The 27,474-nt window shown below is 38.2% G+C and overlaps 1 protein-coding gene across 1 annotated transcript in view; it reads left to right on the forward strand.

Annotated features, from left to right (window-relative positions):
* The window catches only part of VWDE (von Willebrand factor D and EGF domains), an 89,478-nt gene that overhangs the window by 44,920 nt on the left and 17,084 nt on the right, over positions 1-27,474 (forward strand). The window contains exons 14-19 of the mRNA XM_055119792.1: positions 2,768-2,923; positions 3,182-3,286; positions 6,415-6,529; positions 17,317-17,567; positions 18,962-19,181; positions 24,561-24,698. Coding sequence (XP_054975767.1) covers positions 2,768-2,923; positions 3,182-3,286; positions 6,415-6,529; positions 17,317-17,567; positions 18,962-19,181; positions 24,561-24,698 — 985 coding nt within the window. The remainder of the gene's footprint in view (positions 1-2,767; positions 2,924-3,181; positions 3,287-6,414; positions 6,530-17,316; positions 17,568-18,961; positions 19,182-24,560; positions 24,699-27,474) is intronic.

Raw genomic sequence — 27,474 nt, forward strand, 5'->3', positions numbered from 1 at the left:
CGAACCAGCCACCAGATAATTTCCTTCATTCACTCCCTACAAAACAACCAGGACCTTATGGTATCCAGTTTTTTTTAAAATATTTTCTTTTTTTTTTATGAATCACCGTGAGGTACAATTACAAACTTATGAACTTTCAGTTTGCATTTGGTTTACATCCCTTCACCAGTGCCCATTCTCCCCCACCAATGTTCCCAGTACCCCTCCTACCACCCCCACCCCAACCCCACCACCCTGACCTGCCTCTTTGGCAGGGCATTCCCTTTTGTTCTCTCTCCTGTTGGTTGTTGTAGTTTGCAACAGAGGTTTTGAGTGGTCATTATGTTAGCTCTATTGTCTACTTTTGGTATGCAGCTTTCAACCTGAGTGGGTCCTCCCAAAATTCTCTACTAGCTATTCCCTTTTCTATCTCTGATGCCTTTTCTCCCAGCATGTGAGGCCAGTTTCCAAGCTGTGGGACAGATCTCCTGGTTCTTATCTCTACTACTCCTGGGTGTTAGTGTCCCATTATGCTACTTTATATTCCAAATAAGAATGCGATCTTTGTATGTCTGTCTCTTTCTTTCTGACTCATTTCACTCAACATGATACTTTCCATGTTGATCCACTTATATGAAAATTTCAAAACCGGAGTGCCCAAGAAACTTTGGTACATCTACACAATGGAATACTATGCAGCTGTTGGAATCCAGTTTTTAAATACTTAAGGATTAAATCCAGATTGACAACCAAGTTATTGGCCTAGAAATGAATGGCCTTCATGGTCCATCCTTTGCATATTTTTTTTGTAAATGTGAACACTTGCAACTGATATCTGAGACTCTTCATGCTGGTTTGTGAATTTCTGTCTTTCATAGTTCTCCAGGCAAACTAAACTATATTTTCACAATTTCTGTTTGCAGTGTCCAAATGGCACTCCTTTCTTTAACTTTTGAGAAGAGAAAAATAATCTTTTTTTAGAAGACTTTTTTGGGGGACTGCTGGGGGACTGGTGATTAGTAGTGACTGGGATTAATTTCAATCCTGATGACAAATGTTTATGTTTAACCCTGTCAATGTTTAACCCTGGAGGCAGTGACAGCACCTCGAAGTGTCCTGGCAACCTCTAAGCACCACCGTGGTGGCCTGGTTTTACCTAGGATGGCAGAGCTTGAGCAGTTGCATGTCTATTACCCCAGCACTGAACCATCAGCCATGTTGGCTAAGAATCTTGTGAAACCCAGTCCCCTCTAGAGCACTGTTAGGGAGCAATCCCCCAAGGGAAAAAAATTTCTTGACAGTGTTACTTAGAGTAATATTTCTATAAATAACAAAATTTTATTGTGCTTATATTTTCCTCTGTTAGCCTTTTAATCAGAATATCTTTAGTACATAACAGACATCTGCAAAATATTGGTGAATTTGATAATGAACTTGAATTCTTATTCCAAGAGTGGGAGGGGAGAGAAAATTCCTATATTGGCTGGCATTTTGTTATTGACAAAAAAAAAAAGCAAGAGATAATATTCATCTGAGTGTTGCTACCTAGACTGTGTGTGATGTTTCTTGTCAGCACCCGCTGCTTGAGAACCCTGATATGTTTGGTAACAGACTACACCCTCTCTGCTTAATTGGGAAGAAGTGTATACTGTGTTCCCTATCTTCCAGCCATAAAGTCTTCAGCATTATGTTTTTACTAATTAAAAACTTTAATGTTGCATTCCTTTCATTTATATTCCTTCTCTCATACTCATATTGAAATATTAACATGCTTCAGGATCATTTTTGAGCACTTAACACCCCCCACATTAAAAAAATATACGCACAATCTAAATGTTAGTAATGTACTATATCCTATTAATTTTGTATATGATTCCTAGTGTTTTTCTTGATTTTCCACTTTTGACACTAATACATTTCTAGACACCAATACTATTTAGCTTATATAAAAATAACGTTTATTATGAGAATTGCATGTTTTACACCATGAACCAAAGAGAAGAATGTAGCTAAATTTGTAGGGAAAAATACTTGAATTTGAGATGTGAACAGTGAGAGCTCATTTGTATGTACTCGTGTATCTGTCTGTGTTCATTCTGCTTTTCTGTTCGTGGACTTCATTTTTCTATTTCACCAGACACTAGACATTTTCCCTTCATAATAAAAAAAATATGGCCACCTACAGCTTTATATCTTTGAATATTGCCACTCAACCTCCAGAGGCAGACTGGCTTAACTTTATCTCCAGTATGAAGTTTCAATATTCCAAGTAATCAAAACAATGGTTCAGTTAAGGTCCAGCCTTGAACAATCAAATGCAATTAGGGAGATAGGTCATGCAAGAGCCTGAGAGAGCCCTTGACAACCCTATGACACTTAGGAAGGGTAGTTTCAAGTACAAGTAAAAGTAGGAGATGTTTTTCAGGAAAAATGAGAAAATTTGTAGAAAAAAAACGTATCTAATATATCACTGATATATGTCTAATCTGTTTTCTTTTGGAACAAAAGTTGCTATATAGTGATATATGTGGCTAATAAAGGTAACTTCTCAGATTTGACCTTCAAGAAATACTTAAATCATTATAAGCAGTTTACATCCAATTAAGATGTGTGGACTATTTTCAATTCTGAGTGAAACTCACTACTTAGTCATTTTTGTTTATACATTTGTATTCTATTTGGCATGGATTTCCAAGTTTATATTATTTATAAATTTATATTTATTTTATGTAATTCACTAGCAGAATATTCTCAAAATTTAACAGGCGCTAATTGCTTTCTCTCTCAGTACAATAACAGTAAATGGGTCCTTGGAGAAGCTATCAATGCCCGTACTAGTTTTCAAAATAGCAGAACCATTGATTGTCAGCTGCCTACTGATGTTCAGCATTCTGGAACTCTGGACTTCATGGGGGAGAAACCAATTGGAAAATGGCAATTAAAGGTAAAAGATAGGGGGCTGAAAGCGATAGCACAGCGGGTAGGGGGTAGGGGTTTTGCCTTGCATGAGGCCAACCTGGGTTCGATTCTCAGCATCCCATATGATCCCCTGAGAACTGCCAGGACTAATTCCTGAGTTCTGAGCCAGGAGTAAACCTAAAAAGCCAAAGAAAAAGGTAAAAGATAAACATATCTTCACATTTATAAATAATGTAAGTATGCATGATAATTTGTGATAAACTTGAAGCTAATCTTCTTACAGGTATCTAATGATGGCTATAAATTTAGTAATCCCAAGACAATGATTGTGTATGATGGTGCTTGTCAAATTTGTGGACGCTATGAAAATGACTCTTGTATTATAAAGGTATGTCTCCTTTCACTTATTTTTACATTTGTCTCATATGTGTTTACATTTCCATGACATTGGCACATTAAGATAGATTTTTACACCTTTATTAGTAATATTCATAAAGAACAACATTCCTTGAGTTTATTCAAGGTAAATTGAAATTGTTATGATCTCCATAACTCTTGTTGGATTCATAAGGGAAAGGTCTCTACCATGAACATTTTTTTTGTTTTGTATTTGTTTTTTTGCTTTTTGAGTCACACCCGGCGATGCTCAGGGGTTACTCCTGGCTTTGCACTCAGGAATCACTCCTGGCGGTGCTTGGGAGGGAGACCATATGGGATGCTGGGAATCGAACCCGGGTCGGCCGCGTGCAAGGCAAACGCCCTACCCCCTGTGCTATCACTCCAGCCCCTCTACCATTAACATTTTGAAGAGGTAGATGATTAGTTATTAAAGGATGAAAGAGGTTTAGATTGAATTTCATTCATACATAGCACTGCGTTGTCGTCTCGTCCCATTGTTCATTGATTTGCTCGAGCAGGCATCAGTAATTGTCATTGTGAGACTTGTTGTTACTGTTTTTGTCATATCGAATACACCTTGCCAGGCTCTGCTGCCGTGTGGGCAGGATACTCTTGGTAGTTTGCCGGGCTTTCCGAGAGGGATGGAAGAATCGAACCTGGGTCAGCTGCATGCAAGGCAAATGCTATGCTATTGCTCCAGTCCTCATTCATACATACATTGTTAAAAACCATTAATAACAATAATAGTAATAATGATTTTTCATTATCTATTCATGGTTAGTTACCCAATCCTCATTGTAGCAAGTAACATTCATTTGCGTAGAATTTGTGAAATGGGTAAGGCTATTTTCTGTGGGTAATGAAGTTTTCTGTGCCGAATGAATTTAGCCATTTGAGGAATTGTGGAACAACACAGTCTAATTCCTCACAACAGCACCCTTCTCAATTCTATCTACTCAACTGGAAGCTCTCTCATTTATCAATTTCTGATTTTTAGCTATTATTGCTCAGATATCCTTTGGATCTTCAAGATATATTAGGTAATATTTATGCATTGGCTGGAGTGATAGCACAGTGGTAGGGCATTTGCCTTGCATGCGGACGACCCAGGTTTGATTCCTCTGCCTCTCTAGAGATCCTGGCAAGCTACCGAGAGTATCTTGCCCACAGGGCAGAGTTTGGCAAGCTACCCGTGGTGTATTTGATATGCCAAAAACAGTAACAAGTCTCACAATGGAGACGTTACTGGTGCCTGCTCGAGCAACGGGATGACAGTGACAGTGACAATATTTATGCATATGAAAACCAAAAGTTATGTTTCATTATTAAATACTTCCTGCATCATATCAATAATAAGTTTCTGTTATTAGAAATAGTTTGATTATTTTCCTCAAAATACTGCATTTGCATATATCCAACAAGGATTACTTGAGAAATTTGTTATTCAAGGTTTGTTTTATCCTCTTGGAGTTATTTTATCTCATTTTTGTGCAGTGTTCCAAGGCTGTCAAAAGAGGCTTTGTAGTATAGTAGAGATGACATCTGCATTTCCATGTTCATTGCCATTCTGTTTACAATAGCTATAATATGGAAAAAACCAGAGTGCCAGAAAACAGATGATTGGCTAAAGAAACTCTGGTATATTTACACAATGGAATACTATGTAGCTGTCAGAAAACAAGAAGTCATGAAATTTGCATATAAGTGGATCAACATGGAAAGTATGCTGAGTGAAATGAGTCAGAAAGAAAGAGACAGACATAGAAAGATCGCACTCATATGTGGAATATAAAGTAGCTGAGAGGTACAAGCTTACAATGTTGCGATTCCTGGCAGACATTTCTCTGGACTTAGTTACTAAAATACTAAAATACAGAAATCCAAAACTATGCTGCTGCTAGTGCGGCCTCCTGACCTCGTGTCTCTTCATTCTCAGCAATGGAAAACAAATTACCAAATGCTTTCTTTTCAGCAGATCGACTTTAGGGGGGAGAAACTCCAAATCAATAATAGTGATTTTTTTTGTTTAAATATTGAATGTAATCAAAGTAAAGTGAAAGTAAAATGAAATTTACCAGTTACACATGTGGGCTGGGGGGCTGGGGAGGTGGGGGGGAGGGGGGAGGTATATCGTGATTCTTGGTGGTGGAATATGTGCACTGGTGAAGGGATGGGTGTTTGAGCATTGTATAACTGAGACTTAAACCTGAAAGCTTTGCAACTTTCCACATGGTAAATCAATAAAAGAATTAAAAAAAAAGAGGCTTTGTAAAGTAAGCATAGATTATGTACCCAAGAAAAAGATCATTTCAGGTTAAAATGTTTGCTACATTTAAAATTATTTCTGTGTATGCTAATTTATCTTTCTAAAATATTGTATAAAGGTATTTATTGTCAAATATAGAAAATTACACCATGGATATGGTCTAGTTTTGTTGTGTTCACAGGACATTGTCTGCTTTAGAGGATGGGAATCTCTTAACAGTACTTAACAAGTATTATATAGAATAATACTTAACAAGTATTATTCTATTAGATGGGCAGGATGGAAAATCTTCCTTTCTCTGCTTCTTTGTTTCTGTCTTTGCTTCTTTCTTTGTTTGTATTTTTATTTCTATAGAGTATATCCAGTATGAGTTTGGTAGTAAAAAGAAAACAGAATATTATTTACCAAATATATAATTCTATATGGTCAAAGTAAGGTCTATGAGTGTGATTGTGTGTATGTGTGTCTTTAATAGATCTTTATAACATCTTGTCAATAAAAAAATCTTTGTTCTACCAAAAAATTATATATTTTGTAAATAACTATAAGTCTATGTATTTTCTTTTTTCCTCTGTATTTCTCTGTTCCAAAGGTATTTACATTTAAACAGAGTGGTTTGTTTTCTAAAGTGAATTTATGATTAAGAAATATGAAAATTATTTTCTAACCAAAACATTTCCTATTATACATTTATTGAAATCACATTAATATTTATTGTGATATACATGCACACAAATATATATATACATATGTATACTAATATCCTTCTATACAGTTTTATTTTTCCCTCTACACACAAACTGTAGATATATTTTGACTATTGTTTTCCTTTTTAAAAATTTTTGCATTAGGAAAATGTTTGCATTATTGATGGACTTTGCTACGCTGAAGGGGATAAAGCACCTGCGAACTCTTGTTTTATTTGCAGACCCAAAATTTCAAAATTTTCTTGGTCAATTTTAGAAAGTAAGTTATTCTTTATTAATTCAGCATTTTTAATGTGAGGTTGTTTAAAAGAATTTTTGCTGCAGTTTAGAAATATGTTTTGATAAATGTTGTATATCATATTTTTACCAACTTCATGATTTACTTTGCTCTAAGGAGATTAAGATGGCATGTTTTGTTTTATATGCTTCTGTGATTATACTACCTGAAACAACGGGGTTTATTTTTGTTTTGAGGTCAAACCCTGAAGTGCTTGGGCTTACTCCTGCCTCTGTGCTCAGGGATCATATATTGCAGTACTTGGGGAACCAAATGTGGTGCTGGGGATTTATCCTGAGTCAGTCAAATACAAAGCAAGCACCTACTTCTACCCTTCTGGCACAAGAAATGGGATTTTAACTTTAATAATTAAAAAGGAAAAAATGTATGAATTATTAATGGAAAAAATGGGAATGGTAAATTCAGCTACATACTCTGTGTAAGTCAAATGGCAGCTAACAAAATGGTCTCCTGTGTACTACAGAAGTATACAAACCTCTCTAGTAAAAATCAGTGGGTTTCATGAAAATATTGCTTTAATGCCAAAGATCTAAATCCTGTTTCTAGCCTTTTCTCTTTCAGTTGATTTGCTCGAGCGGGCACCAGTAACGTCTCCATTATGAGAACTTGTTACAGTTTTTGGCATATTGAATACGCCACAGATAGCTTGCCAGGCTCTGCTGTGTAGGCAGGATACTCTTGGTAGCTTGCCGAGCTACCTGAGACGGATGGAGGAATCAACCCAGGTCCCGCGTGCAAATGCCCTATCCGCTGTGCTATCGCCCCAGCCCCAGTAGTGCTTTTTACTGTATCTGTACATGTTATTATATGTGCAAGTTTCATTACTCTTTTAGACTATATATCAAATAATTTATTACTCAGATGTAAGATTCAGGGAATGTCATATAGACATTTGGGAAAGAATTTTGTGTACTCTACAAGGGAAAAATACTATAACTTCTGCAAAATAAAATATTCTAAATTATTTGATATGATTTAGTCATTATAGATTCACATTGTTTAAAAAATATGGTCTTGAAATATTATCTCTCCCAGCCTCTAATATACAAGGTGAGGAAACTAATATTGGTGCATTTTCTAATGGCACATGGCAGACAAGCATAGACTGCAGTCTCTTGACATCATTGCTTTGTCCATATAATTAGGGTGTTTGTGTCCTGGGCACTGAAAGTAGGGTACTTTTAAAAAAAATTAACTGGGAAGTGGAGAAGGGATCATTTTAAAATTAATATAAAGAGATTTTTTTAAATTTTCCACAGAAATGTTTTGTTTTTGTACTTTAGAGGAAACATGAGTAATTTTCATTTTATTCCACCCTTTTCAGATACAAATAACTTTTCTAGAATAGAAAAGTTACTTATTACTCTGTTTTTTTAAAATTTTATTTATTTATTTATTTAATTTTTTATTAGTGAATCACCATGAGGTACAGCTACAAACTTATGAACTTTCATGTTTGGATTTGGTTTACATCCCTCCACCAGTGCCCATTCTCCTCCACCAATGTTCCAAGTGTCCCTCCCACCATCCCCACCCAAACCCCACCACCCCACCCTGCCTCTTCTGCAGGGCATTCACTTTTGTTCTCTCTCCTGTTGGGTGTTGTAGTTTGCAATAGAGGTATTGAGTGGCCATCATGCTCTGTCTATAGTCTACTTTTGGTATGCAGTTTTCAACCCAAGTGGGTCCTCCCAACATTCTAAAGAGATATTTTTAACAGTTTCATGAGGACTGTGAGACTTTGTCCTCTGAAGTAACCACAATTCCAGAGTGTGAATTCACTTCCCTAGAAAGACTTCTGAGGATCTGAAGCTTGGTTTGACTAAGTGAGTTCTGATTATTGTATCTAAGGAGGCAAGCATCTCAGAGAGAAAATTCAGGGCAATCCTCTGAACAACCCATTGACAAAGAGTAAAGAAGAAATAGAGAAAGAAAGAAAACTTGAGTGGACATGCTTTAAGACAATTCACACTGAGAAGTAATTTCAGTATGAAGAGGTGCATCCCATATGCATGAGGCAAATGTTTGGTATATTTTGTGTTATTTTCAAAGTGCTTTCACATTCTCATAGCCAAATTTTAAGTCTTACATCTGTTAGTCTCATTTTCAAAGATTGACATTTAACTTATTTGGATTGTTTAATGAAAGTAAAACAAATGCAATTGATCTTTGGAAAACAAAGGTTTGAACTGTGTGGGTATATTTAAATATGGTTTTGTTTCATTAGATATACTAAAATATTTTTGTAGATTTGCAGCTGTTGAAGAAGCTAATATAGGGGCTTGCATGGCCTAGAAACAGAATAAAGAAAAGGCATGATTTTAATTCATAATAAATATGTTGATAGTAATCTATTTTAGCATTTACTGATGTAAGAGAGGCACAAATCTTATGGCTGTAAAGCCATATGCCACAAAAATATCAGTACATAGCTATACTACTGTGAAGTAATCATGTGGATTACACTAGACTACTAAAAAGGAATTGTTTTCAAGAAAGGCTGGACCAGTCAGCATTCCCACAAACAATGAAGGAGCGGCCCTTTTCCCCCACATCCACGCCAGCACTGGTTGCTTTTGTTCTTTTGAATGTGTGCCAGTCTCTGTAGTGTGACAAGATATCTCATTGTTGTTTTGATTTGCATCTCCCTGATAATTAGCTATGTGGGGCATTTTTTCATGTGCCTTCTGGCTATTTGTATTTTTCACTTGAGGAAACTTCTGTTCATTTCTTCTCCCCATTTTTTGATGGGGTTGGAGGTTTTTTCCTTATACAATTCTACTAGAGTCTTGTATATCCTGGATATTAATCCCTTATCAGATGGGTATTGGGTAAATATTCTTTCCCATTCTGTGGGCTCTTTTTGTATTTTGGTCACTGTTTCTTTTGAAGTGCAGAAGCTTCTTAGTTTGATGTAGTCCCATTTGTTTATGTTTGCTTTCACTTGCATTTGTCAGTGCTGTTTCATCCTTAAAGATGCTTTTAGTTTCAATGTCATGGAGAGTTCTGCCTACATTTTCTTCTATGAACCTTATAGATTCATGATTGATATTGAGGTCTTTAATCCACTTTGATCTCACTCTTGTGCCTGGCATTAGACAGAGGTCAGAGTTCATTTTTTTTGCAGGTAGCTATCCAGTTTTCCCAGCACCACTTGTTGAAGAGGATTTCCTTGTTCCACCTCACATTTCTTGCTCCTTTGTCAAGGATTAAGTGGCCATATATATTTGGGGGTCTGTGACAGGATATTCAACTCTGTTTCATTTGTCTGCAGGTCTGTTTTTATCGCAATACCATGCTATTTTAATTACTACTGCTTTGTAGTAGAGTTTGAAGTTGGGGAAGGTGACACCACCCATCTCCTTTTTCACAAGGATTGCTTTAGCTATTCATGGGGATTTGTTGTTCCATATAAATTTCAGGAGTGTTTTGTCTATTTCTTTAAAAAATGTCATGGGTATCCAGATAGGGACTGCATTAAATTTGTATAGTGCTTTGGGCAGTATTGCCATTTTGATAATGTTAATTCTCCCTATCCATGAGCAGGAGATGTGTCTCCATTTCTTATGACTCTGCAATCTCACTTCTGGGAATATATCCTGAGGAGGCAAAAAAGCACAGTAGAAATGACATCTGTACCTATGTATTCATTGCAGCACTGTTCACAATAGCCAAAATATGGAAACAACCCGAGCTCCCTAAAACAGATGACTGGCTAGAGAAACTTTGGTACATTTACACAATGGAATACTATGCAGCTGTTAGGAGAGATGAAGTCATGAAATTTGCTTATAAATGGATAAACATGGAAAGTATCATGCTAAGTGAAATGAGTCAGAAAGAGAGGCACAGACATAGAGGGACTGCACTCATTGGTGGAGTATAAAATAACATCACATAAGGCTGACACTCAAGGACAGTAGATACAAGAGCCAGGGGGATTGCCCCATTGCTGGAAGACTGCTTTATGAGCGGAGGGGAGAAAGCAGAAAGAATAGAGACCGGATCACTAAGAAAATGATGGCTGGAGGAACCAGTTGGGATGGGAGATGCGTGCCAAAAGTAGATAATGGACCAAACATGATGACCTCTCAGTGTCTGTTTTGCAAGCTATAATACCCCCAAATTGAGAAAGAGTAGGGGAAATATTGTCTGCCATAGAGGCAGGGGGAGGGTGGTAAAGAGGGCTATAGCCGGGATATTGGTGGTGGTGAATGTGCACTGGTGGAGGGATGGGTGTTTGATCATTGTGAGATTGTAACCCAAACTTGAAAGCTTGTAACTATCTCATGGTGATTCAATAAAAGTTTTTTTTTTAATTTTATTTATTTTTAATTAGAGAATCACCGTGAGGGTACAGTTACAGATTTATACACTTTTGTGCTTATACTTCCCTCATACAAAGTTCGGGAACCCATCCCTTCACCAGTGCCCATTCTCCACCACCCGTAAACCCAGCGTCCCTCCCACCCTCCCCAATCCCATCTCCCCCCCCCCCACCCTGCCACTGTGGCAAGGCATTCCCTTCTGTTCTCTCTCTCTAATTAGCTGTTGTGGTTTGCAATAAAGGTGTTGAGTGGCCGCTGTGCTCAGTCTCTAGCCCTCATTCAGCCCGCAACTCCCTTCCCCCACATGGCCTTCGACTACAATGTAGTTGGTGATCGCTTCTCTGAGTTGACCTTTCCCCGGAACGTGAGGCCAGCCTCGAAGCCATGGAGTCAACCTCCTGGTACTTATTTCTACAGTTCTTGGGTGATAGTCTCCCACTCTGTTATTCTATATACCATAGATGAGTGCAATCTTTCTATGTCTGTCTCTCTCTTCCTGACTCATTTCACTCAGCATGAAACTTTTCATGCCCATCCACTTAACTACAAAATTCTTGACCTCCTTTTTTCTAACAGCTGCATAGTATTCCATTGTATAGATGTACCAAAGTTTCCTCAACCAGTCATCCGTTCTGGGGCATTCGGGTTTTTTCCAGATTCTGGCTATTGTAAACAGTGCTGCGATAAACATACATGTGCAGATATTGTTTCGATTGTACTTTTTTGCCTCTCTGGGATATATTCCCAGCAGTGGTATTGCTGGGTCAAATGGGAATTCAATATCTAATTTTTTGAGAATCGTCCAAATTGTTTTCCAGAAGGGCTGAACCAGTCGGCATTCCCACCAGCAGTGAAGAAGGGTCCCTTTCTCCCCACATCCTCTCCAACAGCGGTTGCTTTTGTTCTTTTGGATGTGTGCTAGTCTCTGTGGTGTGAGGTGGTATCTCAAAGTTGTTTTGATCTGCATCTCTCTGATGATTAGTGATGCAGAGCACTTTTTCATGTGCCTTTTGGCCATTCGTATTTCTTCCTTGGTAAAGTTTCTGTTCATTTCTTCGCCCCATTTTTTGATGGGGTTGGATGTTTTCTTCTTGTAGAGTTCAACCAGTGCTTTATATACCATTGATATCAACCCCTTATCTGATGGGTATTGTGTAAATATCCTTTCCCATTCTGTGGATAGTCTTTGGATTCTGGTCAATGTATCTCTTGCGGTGCAGAAGCTTTTTAGTTTAATGTAGTCCCATTTGTTGATCTCTGTTTTTACTAGATTGCTTAGTTCCGTGCCACCTTTGAAGATACCTTTATCTTCAATATCGTGGAGGGTTTCGCCGACCTTGTCTTCAATGTACCTTATGGTTTGTGGTCTAATGTTGAGGTCTTTAATCCATTTTGATCTGACTTTTGTGCATGGTGTCAGGTCAAGGTCTAAACCCATTTTTTTGCATGTGGTTGTCCAGTTGTGCCAGCACCATTTGTTAAAGAGGCTTTCCTTGCTCCACTTCACATCTCTTGCTCCCTTATCAAAGATTAGATGGTCATACATTTGGGGTTGTGTGTAGGGATATTCCACCCTGTTCCATTGGTCTACGGCTCTGCCTTTGTTCCAGTACCATGCTGTTTTAATTGTTACTGCTTTGTAGTAAAGTTTGAGGTTGGGGATGGTGATGCCTCCCATCATCTTTTTCCCAAGAATTGTTTTAGCTATCCTTGGACGTTTGTTATTCCATATGAATTTTAGGATTTCTTGATCCATTTCTTTGAAGAGTGTCATGGGTATATTTATAGGGATCGCATTGAATCTGTATAATGCTTTAGGGAGTATTGCCATTTTGACAACATTGATTCTCCCTATCCACGAGCAGGGTATATGTTTCCATTTCCTCATGTCCTCTTTGATTTCATGGAGTAGCGTTATGTAGTTTTCTTTGTAAAGGTCTTTTACTTCCTTGGTTAAGCTGATTCCGAGGTACCTGATTTTCTGGGGCACGATTGTGAATGGGATTGCTTTTTTCATGTCCCTTTCCTCTGCCTCATTGTTTGCATATATGAAGGCCATGGATTTTTGGGTATTGATTTTGTAGCCTGCAACTTTACTGTATAAGTCTATTGTTTCTAAGAGTTTCTTAGTAGAGGTTTTAGGCTTCTCTAGATATAGTATCCTGTCGTCTGCAAATAGTGAGAGTTTGATTTCTTCCCTTCCTATCTGGATGCCCTTAATCTCTTTTTCTTGTCTAATAGCTATCGCAAGTACTTCCAGTACTATATTGAAGAGGAGTGGTGAGAGTGGGCATCCTTGTCTTGTGCCTGATCTCAGAGGAAAGGCCCTTAGTTTTTCCCCGTTGAGGATAATGCTTGCCGTAGGCTTGTGATAGATGGCTTCGACTATCTTGAGGAAAGTTCCTCCAAACCCCATTTTGGCGAGGGTTTTCATCATGAAAGGATGTTGGATCTTGTCAAATGCTTTCTCTGCATCTATTGATATGATCATATGGTTTTTATCTTTACTTTTGTTGATATGCTGGATTATGTTGATTGATTTCCGAATGTTAAACCATCCTTGCATCCCTGGGATGAATCCCACTTGGTCGTGATGTATAATCTTTTTGATGAGTTGTTGGATCCTATTTGCCAGTATTTTGTGAGGATCTTCGCATCGGTGTTCATCAGGGATATTGGTCTGTAATTTTCTTTCTTAGTGATGTCTTTGTTTGCTTTTGGTATTAGGGAGATGTGTGCTTCATAGAAACTGTTTGGGAGATTTCCTGTTTTTTCAATTTCCTGGAAAAGTTTGAGGAAAACAGGCAGCAGGTCTTCTTTAAATGTTTGGAAGAATTCGCCAGTGAAGCCATCTGGGCCTGGGCTTTTGTTTTTGGGGAGGTTTTTGATCACAGCTTCAATTTCCTTAACATTGATGGGTCTATTCAGGTATTCCAAGTCTTCTTTGTTCAGTCTTGGGAGATTGTAAGAATCGAGGAATCCATCTATTTCTTTTAGGTTCTCCTGTTTTGTGGCATATAGACTTTCGAAGTAGTCTCTAATGATCTTTTGAATCTCACTGGTTTCTGTTATGATGTCCCCCTTTTCATTTCTGATTCGATTTATTAGGGTTCTTTCTCTTTCTTTCTTTGTGAGTCTTGCTAGCGGTTTATCAATCTTGTTTATTTTCTCGAAGAACCAGCTCTTTGTTTCATTGATCTTTCGGATTGTCTTTTTGGTTTCCATGTCATTAATTTCTGCTCTAATTTTTATTATTTCTTTCCTTCGATCTGGTTTGGGTTCCCTTTTCTGGTCCTTTTCTAAGGTCTTGAGTCGTGAAGTCAAGCTGTCTATGTGGGCCCTTTCTTCCTTCCTGAGGAATGCTTGGAGAGCTATAAATTTTCCCCTTAACACGGCTTTAGCTGCGTCCCATAGGTTTTGGCAGCTCGTGTCTTCATTCTCATTTGTTTCTAAGTATTTTTTGATTTCTTCCTTGATTTCCTTCCTGACCCACTCATTGTTCAACATTGAATTGTTTAATTTCCAAGTGTTTGACTTGATTCTCCGTGTCAGTGAGTGGTTAGCTTCTATCTTCAGCGCATCGTGGTCTGAAAAGATGGTTGATACAATTTCTATTTTTCCGATTCTATTGAGGTATGTTCTGGGGCCCAGTACATGGTCTATTTTAGAAAATGTTCCGTGTGCACTGGAAAAGAATGTGTATTCTTTCTTTTGGGGGTGTAAGGCCCTGTATAGGTCTATTAGGCCTCTCTCTTCAATTTCTTCTTTCAGAGTCAGTGTTTCCTTGTTGAGTTTTGTTCTTGTCGATCTATCTAGAGGCGATAAGGCCATATTGAAGTCTCCGACTACTATTGTGCTGTTAGTGATGTCCTCTTTGAAGTCTGCTAGGAGTTGTTTTAAATATTTAGCTGGTCGCTCATTAGGTGCATATATGTTTAAGAGTGTGATTTCTTCCTGTTGAACATATCCCTTGATAAACAGAAAATGACCTTCGCTGTCCCTTTTAATCTTTTTCAACCTGAAATCTATGTTGTCGGATATTAGGATGGCCACTCCAGCTTTTTTACGGGGGTTGTTTGCTTGCAGGATTGTTTTCCATCCTTTGACTTTGAGTCTATGTTTACTCTGTTTGTTCAGGTGTGTTTCTTGCAGGCAGCAGAATGATGGGTTTAATTTCTGGATCCATTTTGCCACTCTGTGTCTCTTGATGGGTGCATTTAGGCCGTTGACGTTGAGAGAGATTATTGTGATAGGATTTTGTGTCATATTTCTGTGGTATTTGTTGTTTTTATGTGGGTCCACCTTGTCTTACAGTAGCCCCTTGAGACCTTCTTTCAAGTTTGGTTTTGAGTCTATGAAGGACCTGAGCTGTTGTTTATCCGAGAAGTAGTGTATGGTTCCTTCGAGTTTGAGTGAGAGTTTAGCCGGATAAAGTATTCTTGGTGAGGCATTCATTTCGTTGAGTCTTTTCACTATGTTCCACCATTGTCTTCGGGCTCGGAGTGTTTCCTCTGACAGGTCTGCTGTAAATCTGAGGGGTGCTCCTTTGTATGTAATTTCCTTCTTTGACCTTGCTGCTTGCAGAATTGTGTCTCTATCCATAGCATCCGTCATTCTGACTATGATATGCCTTGGAGTCTTTTTATTCGGGTCTCTTTTTGCTGGTACTCTTCGGACTCCTTATATCTGGATGCCTGCCTTCTCGAGCTCTGGGAATTTCTTAGCAATGATGTCTTTGACTGTGTTTTTTTCATTGGGGTTACTTCCCTGTGGTTCTGGTACTCCAATGATTCTTATGTTGTTTCTCTTGAAGTCATCCCCCAGGGCTCTGATTCGCTCTATAGCCATTTTGAGGTCTTTGGCCATGATTTGTTGTTGTCTATAAGCTTTCTGCAGCTCATCTTCCAGGTCGCTGATTCTTTCTTCAGCTGTAGTCATTCTACTGTTGAGGGCATCTAGTGAGATTTTTATTTCATCTACCGATTCCTTTATTTGTGAGATTTCCGTTCGAAGATTTGAAATTTCTGCTCTCATTTCTGCTCTCATTTCTTCCTGAATTTTCTTGGTAGACCGTTCCAGCGCTTGATTCATCTCCTCCCTTAGTTTATTGGATGTCTGTTCCATGGTTGCTTGGAGTAGGTCGACTCTCCTCCAGATCTCCTCTCTAAATTGTTTATCTGAGAGGTCATAGATGTGAGTAGCCCCCATTGATGTTTCTGGGATTTTTTCTTCTCCCTCTCTTGGTGGAGGGGATTTTCGCTGCTTCTTCATATTGTTACGGAAGTATAGAGCTGGAGCTCTGTAGTTATTTGTTCCTTTTTCCTTCTTGTGGAAAGAAGGTTTTCTGATCGTGCTAAACTTCCCTTATTAACTGAGAGCTTTTATAGTGTCAGACTAAGCTAATGGCTATTTTGTGTGTTAGAGATTGCAAAAGTGAATTTTCAAAAACATACAAGTACTGATTGAGCTGAGGTAACAAAGAATAACTGCGGCCGCGTTAGCGTTGGCCGCTCTGAGAGGAGGCCACGCCCACTTTTAGACCACGCCCACTAACATACAGGACACGCCCCCAGTGTCTTCCTGCGAGGGCGTGCCGCAGTTAGGGGGCCCGGGGAGGAGCCGGGGCGCAGAGGACACAGGCTGGGGCGGCTGGAAGGTCTCGGGGAGTCCAGGCGGCGGGAAGCGGGGCGCGGGAGGGCGTGGCTGAGGGTCCGGGAAGGTACCTGAGAGGGCGGGCCGCAGTTAGGGGGCCCGGGGAGGAGCCGGGGCGCAGAGGACACGGGCTGGGGCGGCTGGAAGGTCTCGGGGAGTCCAGGCGGCGGGAAGCGGGGCGCGGGAGGGCCGATTCAATAAAAGTTTTAAAAAATTTTTAAAAAAGGAATTTTATTTCTGCTTCTGTATTGCTTGTCCATGAGTCCTTACACCTATAAAAATAATTTTTCACTTTATTCTTTCATTTTTGATATTTATTGCTAGTGATGTAGAAACACATACATTATTTTGTATTATATGAGATAATTTGGGTGCAGGTATTAGAATTCATCTGGAAAACAGATATGTAACTTTGTAAATGTAAATGTAGTATTAATACAGGCAATATCTCAAATATGTTAATAGGGTAACATTAACATGTTTACTAACATGTTAATATGTTAACATCTCTATTAACATGTAAATAGTGGACTTCTGATCAATAGTGGACTATTAATGGTTAAATTTTGGTGAGTCAAAAGTTATACCAGATTTTCAGTTTTCTGGGGTATCCCCAGAACTCCTGTGTTGTTCAAGAATAAAATATAATTAAAAGTATAATGATTAACAGAGCTCAGGCATTAAAAATTACATATATCAATTGGACCTTTATGTAGTATATTTTTTCCTTTGCTATGAGGTGTAAAAGTAATGTTTTCTCTGTTTCAGACAACCAACCACCAGTAATTCAAATACCACAAAGCAAATTACATGCATACTTTGGGGAAAACTTTATGTACCAGTTTACCGCTTTTGATCCAGAGGGCTCCGAGATCCATTTTACCTTGGACTCTGGTCCTAAAGGAGCAGATGTTTCTTCTTCAGGACTTCTTATGTGGAAAGCAGAGACACAGACGCCACAGCAATTCATTCTGCACCTTAGCGACAACTGTGATGCTGAAACTACATTTACAATTGAAGTAATTTTTATTACATAGATGTTGTTCAATGAGCAACTTAATAGCTTTATTTCAGAAGTGCATATCATTCATGTCCTAAGTTTTTAAATAGGAGTTAAACTACTAAACATTTCATGGAAATTAAGCTTCCAAAATTTTGATTAATTCTTGTAAGAATTTAAAAACGTAACTTCAAATCTAAAACACATAGATCTATGTTTCTGTTCCCAGACCAATTTCTTATGCACCTAATGATGAAAGACATCAGAATTCATTGATGTCTAACTTTGAAACATATGTGATTAATCTAAGATGGATAATTTTCTTGAAGTGGAGAAATCATAGATACTGAATTAGAAATCAGAATTGTAAATAGTATGATTTTAAATAATTATGAATTGTGCTTTTTTGCTCACTCATTCATTGAGCTCTTAAAACTGTTTTTGTGTTGTATATTCACTTGGATACATTTTCATCAAAAGTAGTACTGTCATAGCACTGTCGTCCTGTTGTTCATCGATTTGCTAGGTCGGGTACCAGTAACGTCTCCATTGTGAGACTTGTTATTATTTTTGGCATATCAAATATGCCACGGGTAGCTTGCTAGGCTCTGCTCTGCAGACAGGATACTCTCAGTAGCTTGCCAGGCTCTCCGAGAGGGACAGAGGAATCGAACCTGGGTCAGCCACATGCAAGGCAAACGCCCTACCTGCTGTGCTATCGCTCTAGTCCATCATCAATAGTAATTTATGAAAAACACTTATGTACTGTGTCATGTTAACTAGTACTTCAAGTGATTTTGTTTCTTTCAGTCTATAGATTTTCGGGTAGGATGTGTGACTAACTTGCTTATTCTTGCATTTCTTATGCACCTAACGATGACAAGTTTTTTTCAGTTTTTCTTACATTGCAGAAATTGATAATTAAATCATTATATCTGACACTTATATTCTTGGTATGCTCTTGAAAATAAACAGAATTGCCTTCTGAAGTAATTCAAGTAACACAGTACAGTTGAAGTCATTTTTATTACATAGATGTTGTTCAATGAACTGTTTAATAGCATTATTTCATAAGTGCATATCATTTATGTTCTAAGCTTTTAAATAGGGATAAATTACTAGATATTTCATGGAAATTAAGTTTCCAAAATTTTGACCAATTCTTGTAAGAATTTTAAAATGTAATTTCAAATTTAGAACGCATAGATCTGTGTTACTATTCCCAGACCAACGTATTATGCACCTAACAATGACAAGAGAACTTTTAAACATACAGCCATATTTTTTTTGTAAAAGAATATGTGATTTGATTCTTCTTAAACACTAACATTAATGCCTATTATGATGTCTAGGGTATAATGTAAAGATGGTGGTATTGCAAAATAAGGCATTTGCTTTTTTCCTTCCTTGCAGGTGTTTGTGAAGTCTTGTGATTGCTTGAATGGTGGGTCATGTGTGTCTGACACTGAATTCTTCCCAGGAAGTGGAGCGTACCTGTGTGCCTGCTCGCCTGGTTTTCAGGGTATTCTTTGCGAAATGAATGTCACTGAATGCCATTCAAACCCTTGTGGCCTTGGTAAATGTGTTGCTGATATTCACAATTTTTCTTGTGTTTGTCCACCTGGACTCAAAGGTGAGTTTTGGTTTCTCAGGATTCCTTGAACGGTGGATCGTATGTATGTGAATGAATATGTGAGTCATAAGGAAGACTTAGAACATTAAGCTAAGAGGCTCAAGCAAATTTTGGTCCTAGAGATTTTAGTACACCTTGAAAAATCCTAATAAAAACCCTAGCAAAAGTCTTCAAAGATACATGTAATCCATATCCTTTTAAAATTTCTTACATAGTGCCTTCTAAGTTTTCCCAGGTTTGTAATTTTAGTATCAATATTCTATAGCGATATTCTGCAGATTTTTTTTTTCTTTTTGGGTCACACTTGGCACTGTACAGGGGTTACTCCTGGCTCTGCACTCAGGAATTACTCCTGGTGGTGCTCAGGGGACCATATGGGATTCTGAGAATCGAACCCAGTTTGGCCAAGTGCAAGCCCTACCCGCTGTGTGCCACCACTCCAGCCCCTATTCTGCAGATTTTTAACAGTGTTAGTCTGTATATTATAGGTAGAAATATGTTTGATATGTTACTATTGAAATACAGGAAAGCAAATAAATGTGCCATGGGAAATATTTGAGTATTTCATTTATAATTTTGTTTTTGGTGCTGATAATCAAACCCAAGGCTTTACACACCAAGGCAAATGCTCTGCTGCTGAATACATTCCTGGATCCCTGGCCTATTACATAGTTTGTTGTTTGATGTTTGTTTTGGGGCCACGCTTAACAGTGCTCAGGGCCACACTTAGCAGTGCTTCTTGTTCTCTGCTCAGGGATCACACCTAGAGCTTCTTGGGGGAATCAGAAGTGATGCCAGAGATTTAACTGGGGCCATCTATGTTCAATCAATAACTTAACTACTGTACCTCATTGTACCTCAGGTCCCTCATTGATCATTTTTTACTTTAAAAACATTGTGATATAAAGTTAGCGTTTACGTCATCTTTTTTTAAAAAAAATATTAGTGAGGTACAGTTACAAATGTATGAACTTTAGAGTTTGCATTTCAGTCACACAGTGATCGATTACCCTTCCCTCCACCAGTGCCCATTCTCCTCCACCAATGTTCCCAGTATCCCTCCTACCACCCTCACCCCATTCCCCACCACCCTACCTGCCTCTGTGGCAGGACATTCCCTTTTGTTCTCTCTCCTTTTGGGTGTTGTAGTTTGCAATAGAGGTATTGAGTGGCCATCATGTTCGGTCTAAATAAGCCATCATATATTCTTTAACAAAAATATTGTCCCAAAATATCTGATTCTGAGATCTCAAATAAGTGCATGACTGACAACTTTTATTTCCAAGGTATTTTTAAAAAGTTCGCAACAATATTTTTAGATATAAGTAAATATGTAAGTTTAGTACTGATGATTTCTTTGACAGCATATATTTTAACATTATAATAGAACTAACCAGGATATTTGGGTGTCTTAATTTTTTTGCAGCATTTAAAACAAAAATGTTATCTTTGGAGGCTATTATTAGTTGTACTGGAGGCTGCTTTTATAAGAATTTATTTTCATTAAAACATCCTTGGTTTACAAATTTGCTCATAATATAGTTGTTTCAGGCATAAAAGACTGCTTTAGAAAGAATTCAGATATTGATTGCCTCATGGATCTTTAATTGGAGTTACCATCTGCTAATGACCTAATGTATTTATTCAAGTGTTAAAATATTTAAAAAATAAACTTTTCATCTTAAAAAACTTTTTAAAGGGAGCCTAGATACAGCCCAGCAGTCAGAGGCAAGTGCCCAAGTTTGAACCCTGGCACCACATGCTTGCTGTCCGATGACATAACTGGGCATTACTGGGTGTGTCCTTCATGGTTCCCTGGTACCTCAGGGCTTGAGCAGCTCTTCCCCCTCAGGTCTTTGTAATCGAACTGCCTGACACAGTGGCCAACTAGCCTTGGTGTGATCCCTGGGACCTCTGAGCACTGATTGGGAAACTCAACAAGACAAAAACCAAACCAATAAAATGTCAAAGCCAACTTTGCTAGCACACTGCAATATTTTCATAGATTTTCACAGCCACTTCAATAATTGAATCAAATAAGTTGTTCTTCAGCGAAATAGGTAACCACTCTAACAACTTTGTGAAGGAGGGCAGACCCAGAAGTGCTCAGGGAGCACTACAGGCTCTGTTCAAGAATCATTCCTGGTAGGTTTGGGGAACCATTTTGCAGTCTGGGGATCAAACTTACGCCAGCCATGTGCAAGAGAAAATCCTACCCCCTGTACTATTGCTCCGGCCTCTTTAATAGTTTTTTTTTTTTAAATCACCAAATTTTCAAACAAAGTATAAGTGACTGCTTCTTATATGATCACTTGTTTTAAAATATGTATGGGGGCTGGAGCAATAGCACAGCGGGTAGGGCATTTGCCTTGCATGTGGCCGACCCGGGTTCTAATCCCAGCATCCCATATGGTCCCCTGAGCACCGCCAGGGGTAATTCCTGAATGAAGAGACAGGAGTAACCCCTGTGCATCGCCGGGTGTGACCCAAAAACCAAAAAAAAAAAAAGTATGGACTTATTAATTCTTAATTTTAAGGAAAAATCTTATTTAAGTGAGTGAGTAATCTGGTTTGGTGTTAAACATAATTAAATTAATGAATTTATATTTAGTTATGCAGTTTGTTTTGGTCAACCTGGCGAAGCTCAGGGGTTATTCCTAGTTCTGCACTTAGGAATTACTCTTCACTATCTTGGGAGACCATCTGGGATATTGGGGATGAAGCGCCATATCCATAGTACCATCTCTCTGGTCCCCATTTGTGCAGTAAATATTAAGCCAAGTACATGTATTTTAATTATGACAACTTTGAGAATATTTGAAAAATATACAAAAACGTAGAAATAAATCAATCTTAATTAGACATACAATGTTTATCAGATTAGAGAATTTGACAATTGCATCTATATTTTCTTTAGGCAAAACCTGCCAGGAAGATATTGATGAGTGTGAATCCAAGCCTTGCTTTCCAGAGGTGGAATGTCTCAATACTTTTGGTTCCTATCACTGTGGATCATGTCCAAAAGGGTCTTATGGTGATGGAAAAATATGTCATGGTAAAAGTCTTTTTTTTTTTTGGTGATGAATATCTTTGTTGTTTTAAACTAATTGATTATATCTTTTACTTGCAATTGTATATGTACAGTTGAGGTATCATATACTGTGCTAGATGCAGAGGGTATGAAAATGTATTTTCTCTGACTTCATCATTTTAGGTATAATAGCAGGGAATACGGCATGTAATCATACATAACAATGAAATGTTTTCTGTATTTTGATAGCGGTATCAAGAGAGAATTATAGGCAGACTGCACAGGGCCTCTCTAGAGGAATAATAAGAAGCTTTAAAATGTTAATTCCACTAAGGGGCTTGGGGAGAAGGGCATGCATTTGGAGCAGAGGAAAGTGCATGAGCAAAGATGTAGCTGCATTTAATATCACAGCACACCTTAGATTCTGTAAATGATCCTGTATGCTTGCCATGACGGAGGCTGTTACAAGATCAAAGCCAGAGTAGTAGCTAATGGCCAGATCACTGAAAAACACAGGCTTATTTCTGAGAAAGTCTACTGAAGAAATAGTTTGGAGGTAGAAATAGCATATAGTAGATAAGGCACTTACACATGCATGTGCCAACCGAGATTCAATCCCTGGCACTGCACATGCTCCCACAAGGACCACTCAGGAGAGACCCCTGAGCACAGAGTTAGGATTGCTCATAGTGATCCATGAGCACCACCAGCCCAAAACCGCCCCAAAAAGATAAAGAAAATGTGTATCAGTTGTGGATGAGAAACTGTATAGAGCTGTATAGGTTTGAAGGTAGAAAGAAGAGCTAATACAATATTGCAAACATGTAAGAAAATTATTAAGATACTCAGAGGTAATGACTAGTTGGTCAGTGACTGAGCTAAGTGAGGTGAGTGAGAGTTTTTCAGGGGCCTGGTTGAGGTGAATTGGAGTAGAATTGGCATTCACTGTGTATGAATTGAAGTGTGAGTGTGTCTCTCACTACCACAGTTCATATGTTGAAGCTCTAACACTAAGTGTGTATTTGGAAAAGAAATTAAGGTTAAATGAGGTCATAATAATGGTAAGTACTAGTACTCTCTCTCTCTCACACACACACACACACACATACACACACACACACACACACACACACATTCTCTTATCATTCTCCATTCTGTTTTAGGCTCTCTGTCTCCCTCCTGTGTCTTCTCCTCTCTTTCCTTCTTCTTTCTCCATCCTATTTTCCACTCCCAGCTCCTATGAAAAAGAGAACCTGGGGCCAGAGAGAGAAAGAGAGGGGGGGGGGAGGAGAGAGGAGAGAGAGAATGAATACAGGGATTAAGGCCTACCTGTGTCTGAGCAAAACTGATGAGTGAAAGATCATACAGTGCAGCCTTCATTCTTATTTGGGGGATGAGGAGGTTTGGCCACACCTGGCAGGTTCCTGGGCTGTTTAGGACCGTACTGTGCAGGGGCAAAAGGAGCCTCCTGCTTGCCCTCAGCCCTCTGAGCTATCTCTCCAGCTGCAATTCTTCTTCTTGAGGGTTGATAATGGGTGGAGGCAAGAGATACATAATAGTTAATATCATGAAGGACAAAGTTTATGAGAGCACATAAAATTGGGTGGGTGAATAGTGAAAGGAACCATAGGAAGATATATTAGTCAGCACAGGCTGCCGCTAAGTAGTGACTCAAGCAAAAAATGTGGTTTGTCACAGTTGTGGAGATGGGAATTCAGGAGCAATATGTCGGCAGGATGGATTTCTGGCTTTTCCCCTTAACCTGCACATGGTCCCCCTGTCTCTTTGTTCTCACATGCACACACTTTCCCTGTGACTCTTCTTGTAAGGACATCAATGCTATGGGATTAGCTCCATGCTTAGGACCTTTTATTTATTTTTTGCTTTTTGGGTCATACCTGGCGATGCTCAGGGGTTACTCCTGGCTCTGCACTCAGGAATTACTTTTTGCGGTGCTCAGGAGACCATGTGGGATGGTGGGAATCAAATCCAGCGTGCGAGGCAAACGCCCTACTCGCTGTACTATCACTAAAAGCCCTGCTTAGGACCTTTTAAAATAGAGGTAAAGTAATTACTTCTGTTCAGGTACTCTGTCCAAATGCTGTCTTGTATCCAGTATCTACAGAATTTCAACATATGATTTTAGAAGAATATGATTCAGTCCAAAAAAAAAAAAAAGGAAGAAGAAGAAGGATTTAAGACTTGACTTTTAAACTTATTCTCTAATATGATTTGCAAAGGTTTTGATCCAGGGAACATTTTTTGGTATATTCTTAATCCCAGAAATTGGTTTTGATTACAGTTTAACTGTGTTTTGTTTTCACTGTACACATTTTACACACTTACAGTTGAAAATGAGTTTCTTAATGAATTTACTACACCAGTGTTGGCTCTCGCATCTGACAACAGCACAGCTAAGGAAAAAGATAATAAAAACGCCATGCAGAGTGAGGAGCACATTAAATCAACAAATGGAGATGAATCTAGTAAGTAATGCTCTTCTCTAGAACCTAATAATAAGTACTACATTATCATTTGTTTTTTTAAAAAAATGGAGATGTTTATTTCTTTTTTTTGCTTTTTGGGTCACACCTGGCGATGCACAGGGGTTACTCCTGGTTCTGCACTCAGGAATTACTCCTGGCGGTGCTCAGGGGACCATATGGGATGCTGGGAATCGAAACCGGGTCGACCGAGTGCAAGGCAAACGACCTATCCGCTGTGCTATTGCTCCAGCCCCAATTTCTTTATTCATTTTTATTTTTAGAAAAATCGTTTAAAATTCTATAATGCAGTTTATTTTATTTTTTATTGGATCGCAATGAAATACACAGTTACAAAGTTTTTCTTGATTGTATTTCATCATATAATGTTCCATTACCCTTCCCTTCATCCTTGTTCATTTCTTACCTCCTTTGTCCCCAGTTTCCCTCCTGTCCCCCCATTCCCTGCCTGCCTCTATGGAAGGCACTTTTATTCCTCTCTTTTTCTGTCTCTCTAATGCAGTTTAAAACTTAATCCTTTTCTTGTTCTTGTTATTCTCTTGAATTTTCTGACAAAGAGAAATTATTTCTGTCATATAATGAATAAATTTTATTGTTTATGGTGAAGTTTCAGAGATGTTTATGGATTCAAGTGACTTTCAATAAGTCCCTGGTTATCCAACACCTACTCAATTCTAAAAACCAGAAGTTAGGGGCTGGAGCGATAGCACAGCGGATAGGGCATTTGCCTTGCACGCGGCCGACCCGGGTTTGATTCCCAGCATCCCATATGGTTCCTTGAACACTGACAGGCGTGATTCCTAAGTGCAGAGCCAGGAGTAACCCCTGTGCATCGCCAGGTGTGACCCCCCCCAAAAAAATTAAAAAAATAAAAACCAGAAGTTAATTATTTCCCAAGTACTTTCCCTTCAGTAATGCGTTTTCTAAAATAATAGGTTTATTCATTACCATTCTGCGATTGTCCTCAGATGGATCTAGTACATTTTACTTCAGGTTTCTTTATGTCTTTGAGTTCTGTAATATTAGGTATTTACTTTGCAAGGTATCACTGCACTTGTTCATCCTGCAAATATCATTATTGATTATTGCGTTATAGGAAAGCAATCTTAATTTTAGCTCTATTGATGCATTTCCACTTGCCTCACTAAACACCATTATTCACAGTATTTTTACATAATTCTTTTTTATTCTATAAGTAGACAGTAATAGATTTTGCAAATAGTTTATTTCTTACTCTAATTTGCATTCTTATCATATAGCAACTGAGATTTTGTCTATGTTTATAAAGTGCATGCACAGGACAGAATTCTTTTATGTATTATCTTACTGTATTGCCATGAGAGCTATACACAGTAACTGTTATTTTAGAGTTAAATGAGCACATAGATAGATTAAGTGATTTGGGGTAAGAGGGACTTCAGTGACTTGGAGAAGGAGATGCTGACTTGCCTTGACTTACTAAAGGAAGGCTCTTACTTGCTCATCCAACAGCCATGGGGCCAGGCTCTTATTCTTTGTATTTGTTGGCACTCGCTTGCATGTACTGCTTTGCTATTACTTATGTTTTGGCTATATTTGAAACACTCATTCTTTATCATCCTAAATCACTCAATTGCTGTCTTCTGAAATTCTCAAAATTTACAAAAAAAATTGTCTTTGTTTTTATTATCAACAATGTTAAATTTTTTAATTGTGCTTTTAAATTTTCTTCTTTTTCTGTTTCTGTTGGTTTTGTTTTCTCTTTTATCATATTTAAGGATTCTAGAAGAGTTATAAATGAAGATAATGCAATATAACATTTCAAAGGAAAACATGTCTAATTACTGTTTAAAATTTGTCTATACCCTAAATGAATTAATTTTTTTTCATAGCTGGGTGTTAGTCTCCCATTCTCTCATTTTATATTCCACAGATGAATGCAATCTTTCTATGTCTGTCTCTCTTTTTCTGACTCATTTCACTTAGCATGATACTTTCCATGTTGATCCACTTATGTGCAAAGTTCATGACTTCATCTTTTCTAACAGCTGCATAGTAGACTATAGATTGAACAGGATGGCCACTCAATGCCTGTACTGCAAACTATAACACCCAAAAGGAGAGAGAGAACAAAAGGAAATGCCCTGCCACAGAGGCAGGGTGGGGAGAGGAGGGATGTGGTGGGCGGGGAGGGATAACGGGATCATCAGTGGTGGAGAATGGGCACTGGTGGAGGGATGGGTACTCAAGCATTGTATGACTGAAACACAAGCACATAAATATGTAAAATCTGTAACTGTACCCTCACGGTGATTCACTAATAGAAAAATAATAAATTAAATTTTTTCATACCAAAGGATATAAAAGCTAAAAGGAATGCTGAGTACATACACCAGGAAAGAGGAGAATTGATAGCATCCCTTTTAGAAGAAGACAAAAATATTTTAATTCTTAGCAATCATTGAAGGATATAAAATCCCAGTTTGTAACACTGATAAAATAATTAGAGTGTTACTTCTTTGCTTTTCAGGAAAAATAGAATTTATATAGTTTAGCACTCAATTTTCATTCCTGAGTTCAGTTTCTGTCTTCCTCCCTCGAAGAAAAATTTCACAAATGAGCAAAACAGTTGTTCACTTTTCTGTGTTCCTATAAGTTTCATGACTGTCATGATTATTATAGTGATGACAGATTGTTATGAGTTTCTCATATGTATATATCCTGACAATATTGAGCTTGTAGAGGATAGAACTTTTCTTTGATCCCAGTGTGCATTGGC

This window comes from Sorex araneus, chromosome 1 (genome assembly GCF_027595985.1).
Source record: "Sorex araneus isolate mSorAra2 chromosome 1, mSorAra2.pri, whole genome shotgun sequence".
In the NCBI taxonomy this organism is placed as follows: Eukaryota; Metazoa; Chordata; class Mammalia; order Eulipotyphla; family Soricidae; genus Sorex; species Sorex araneus.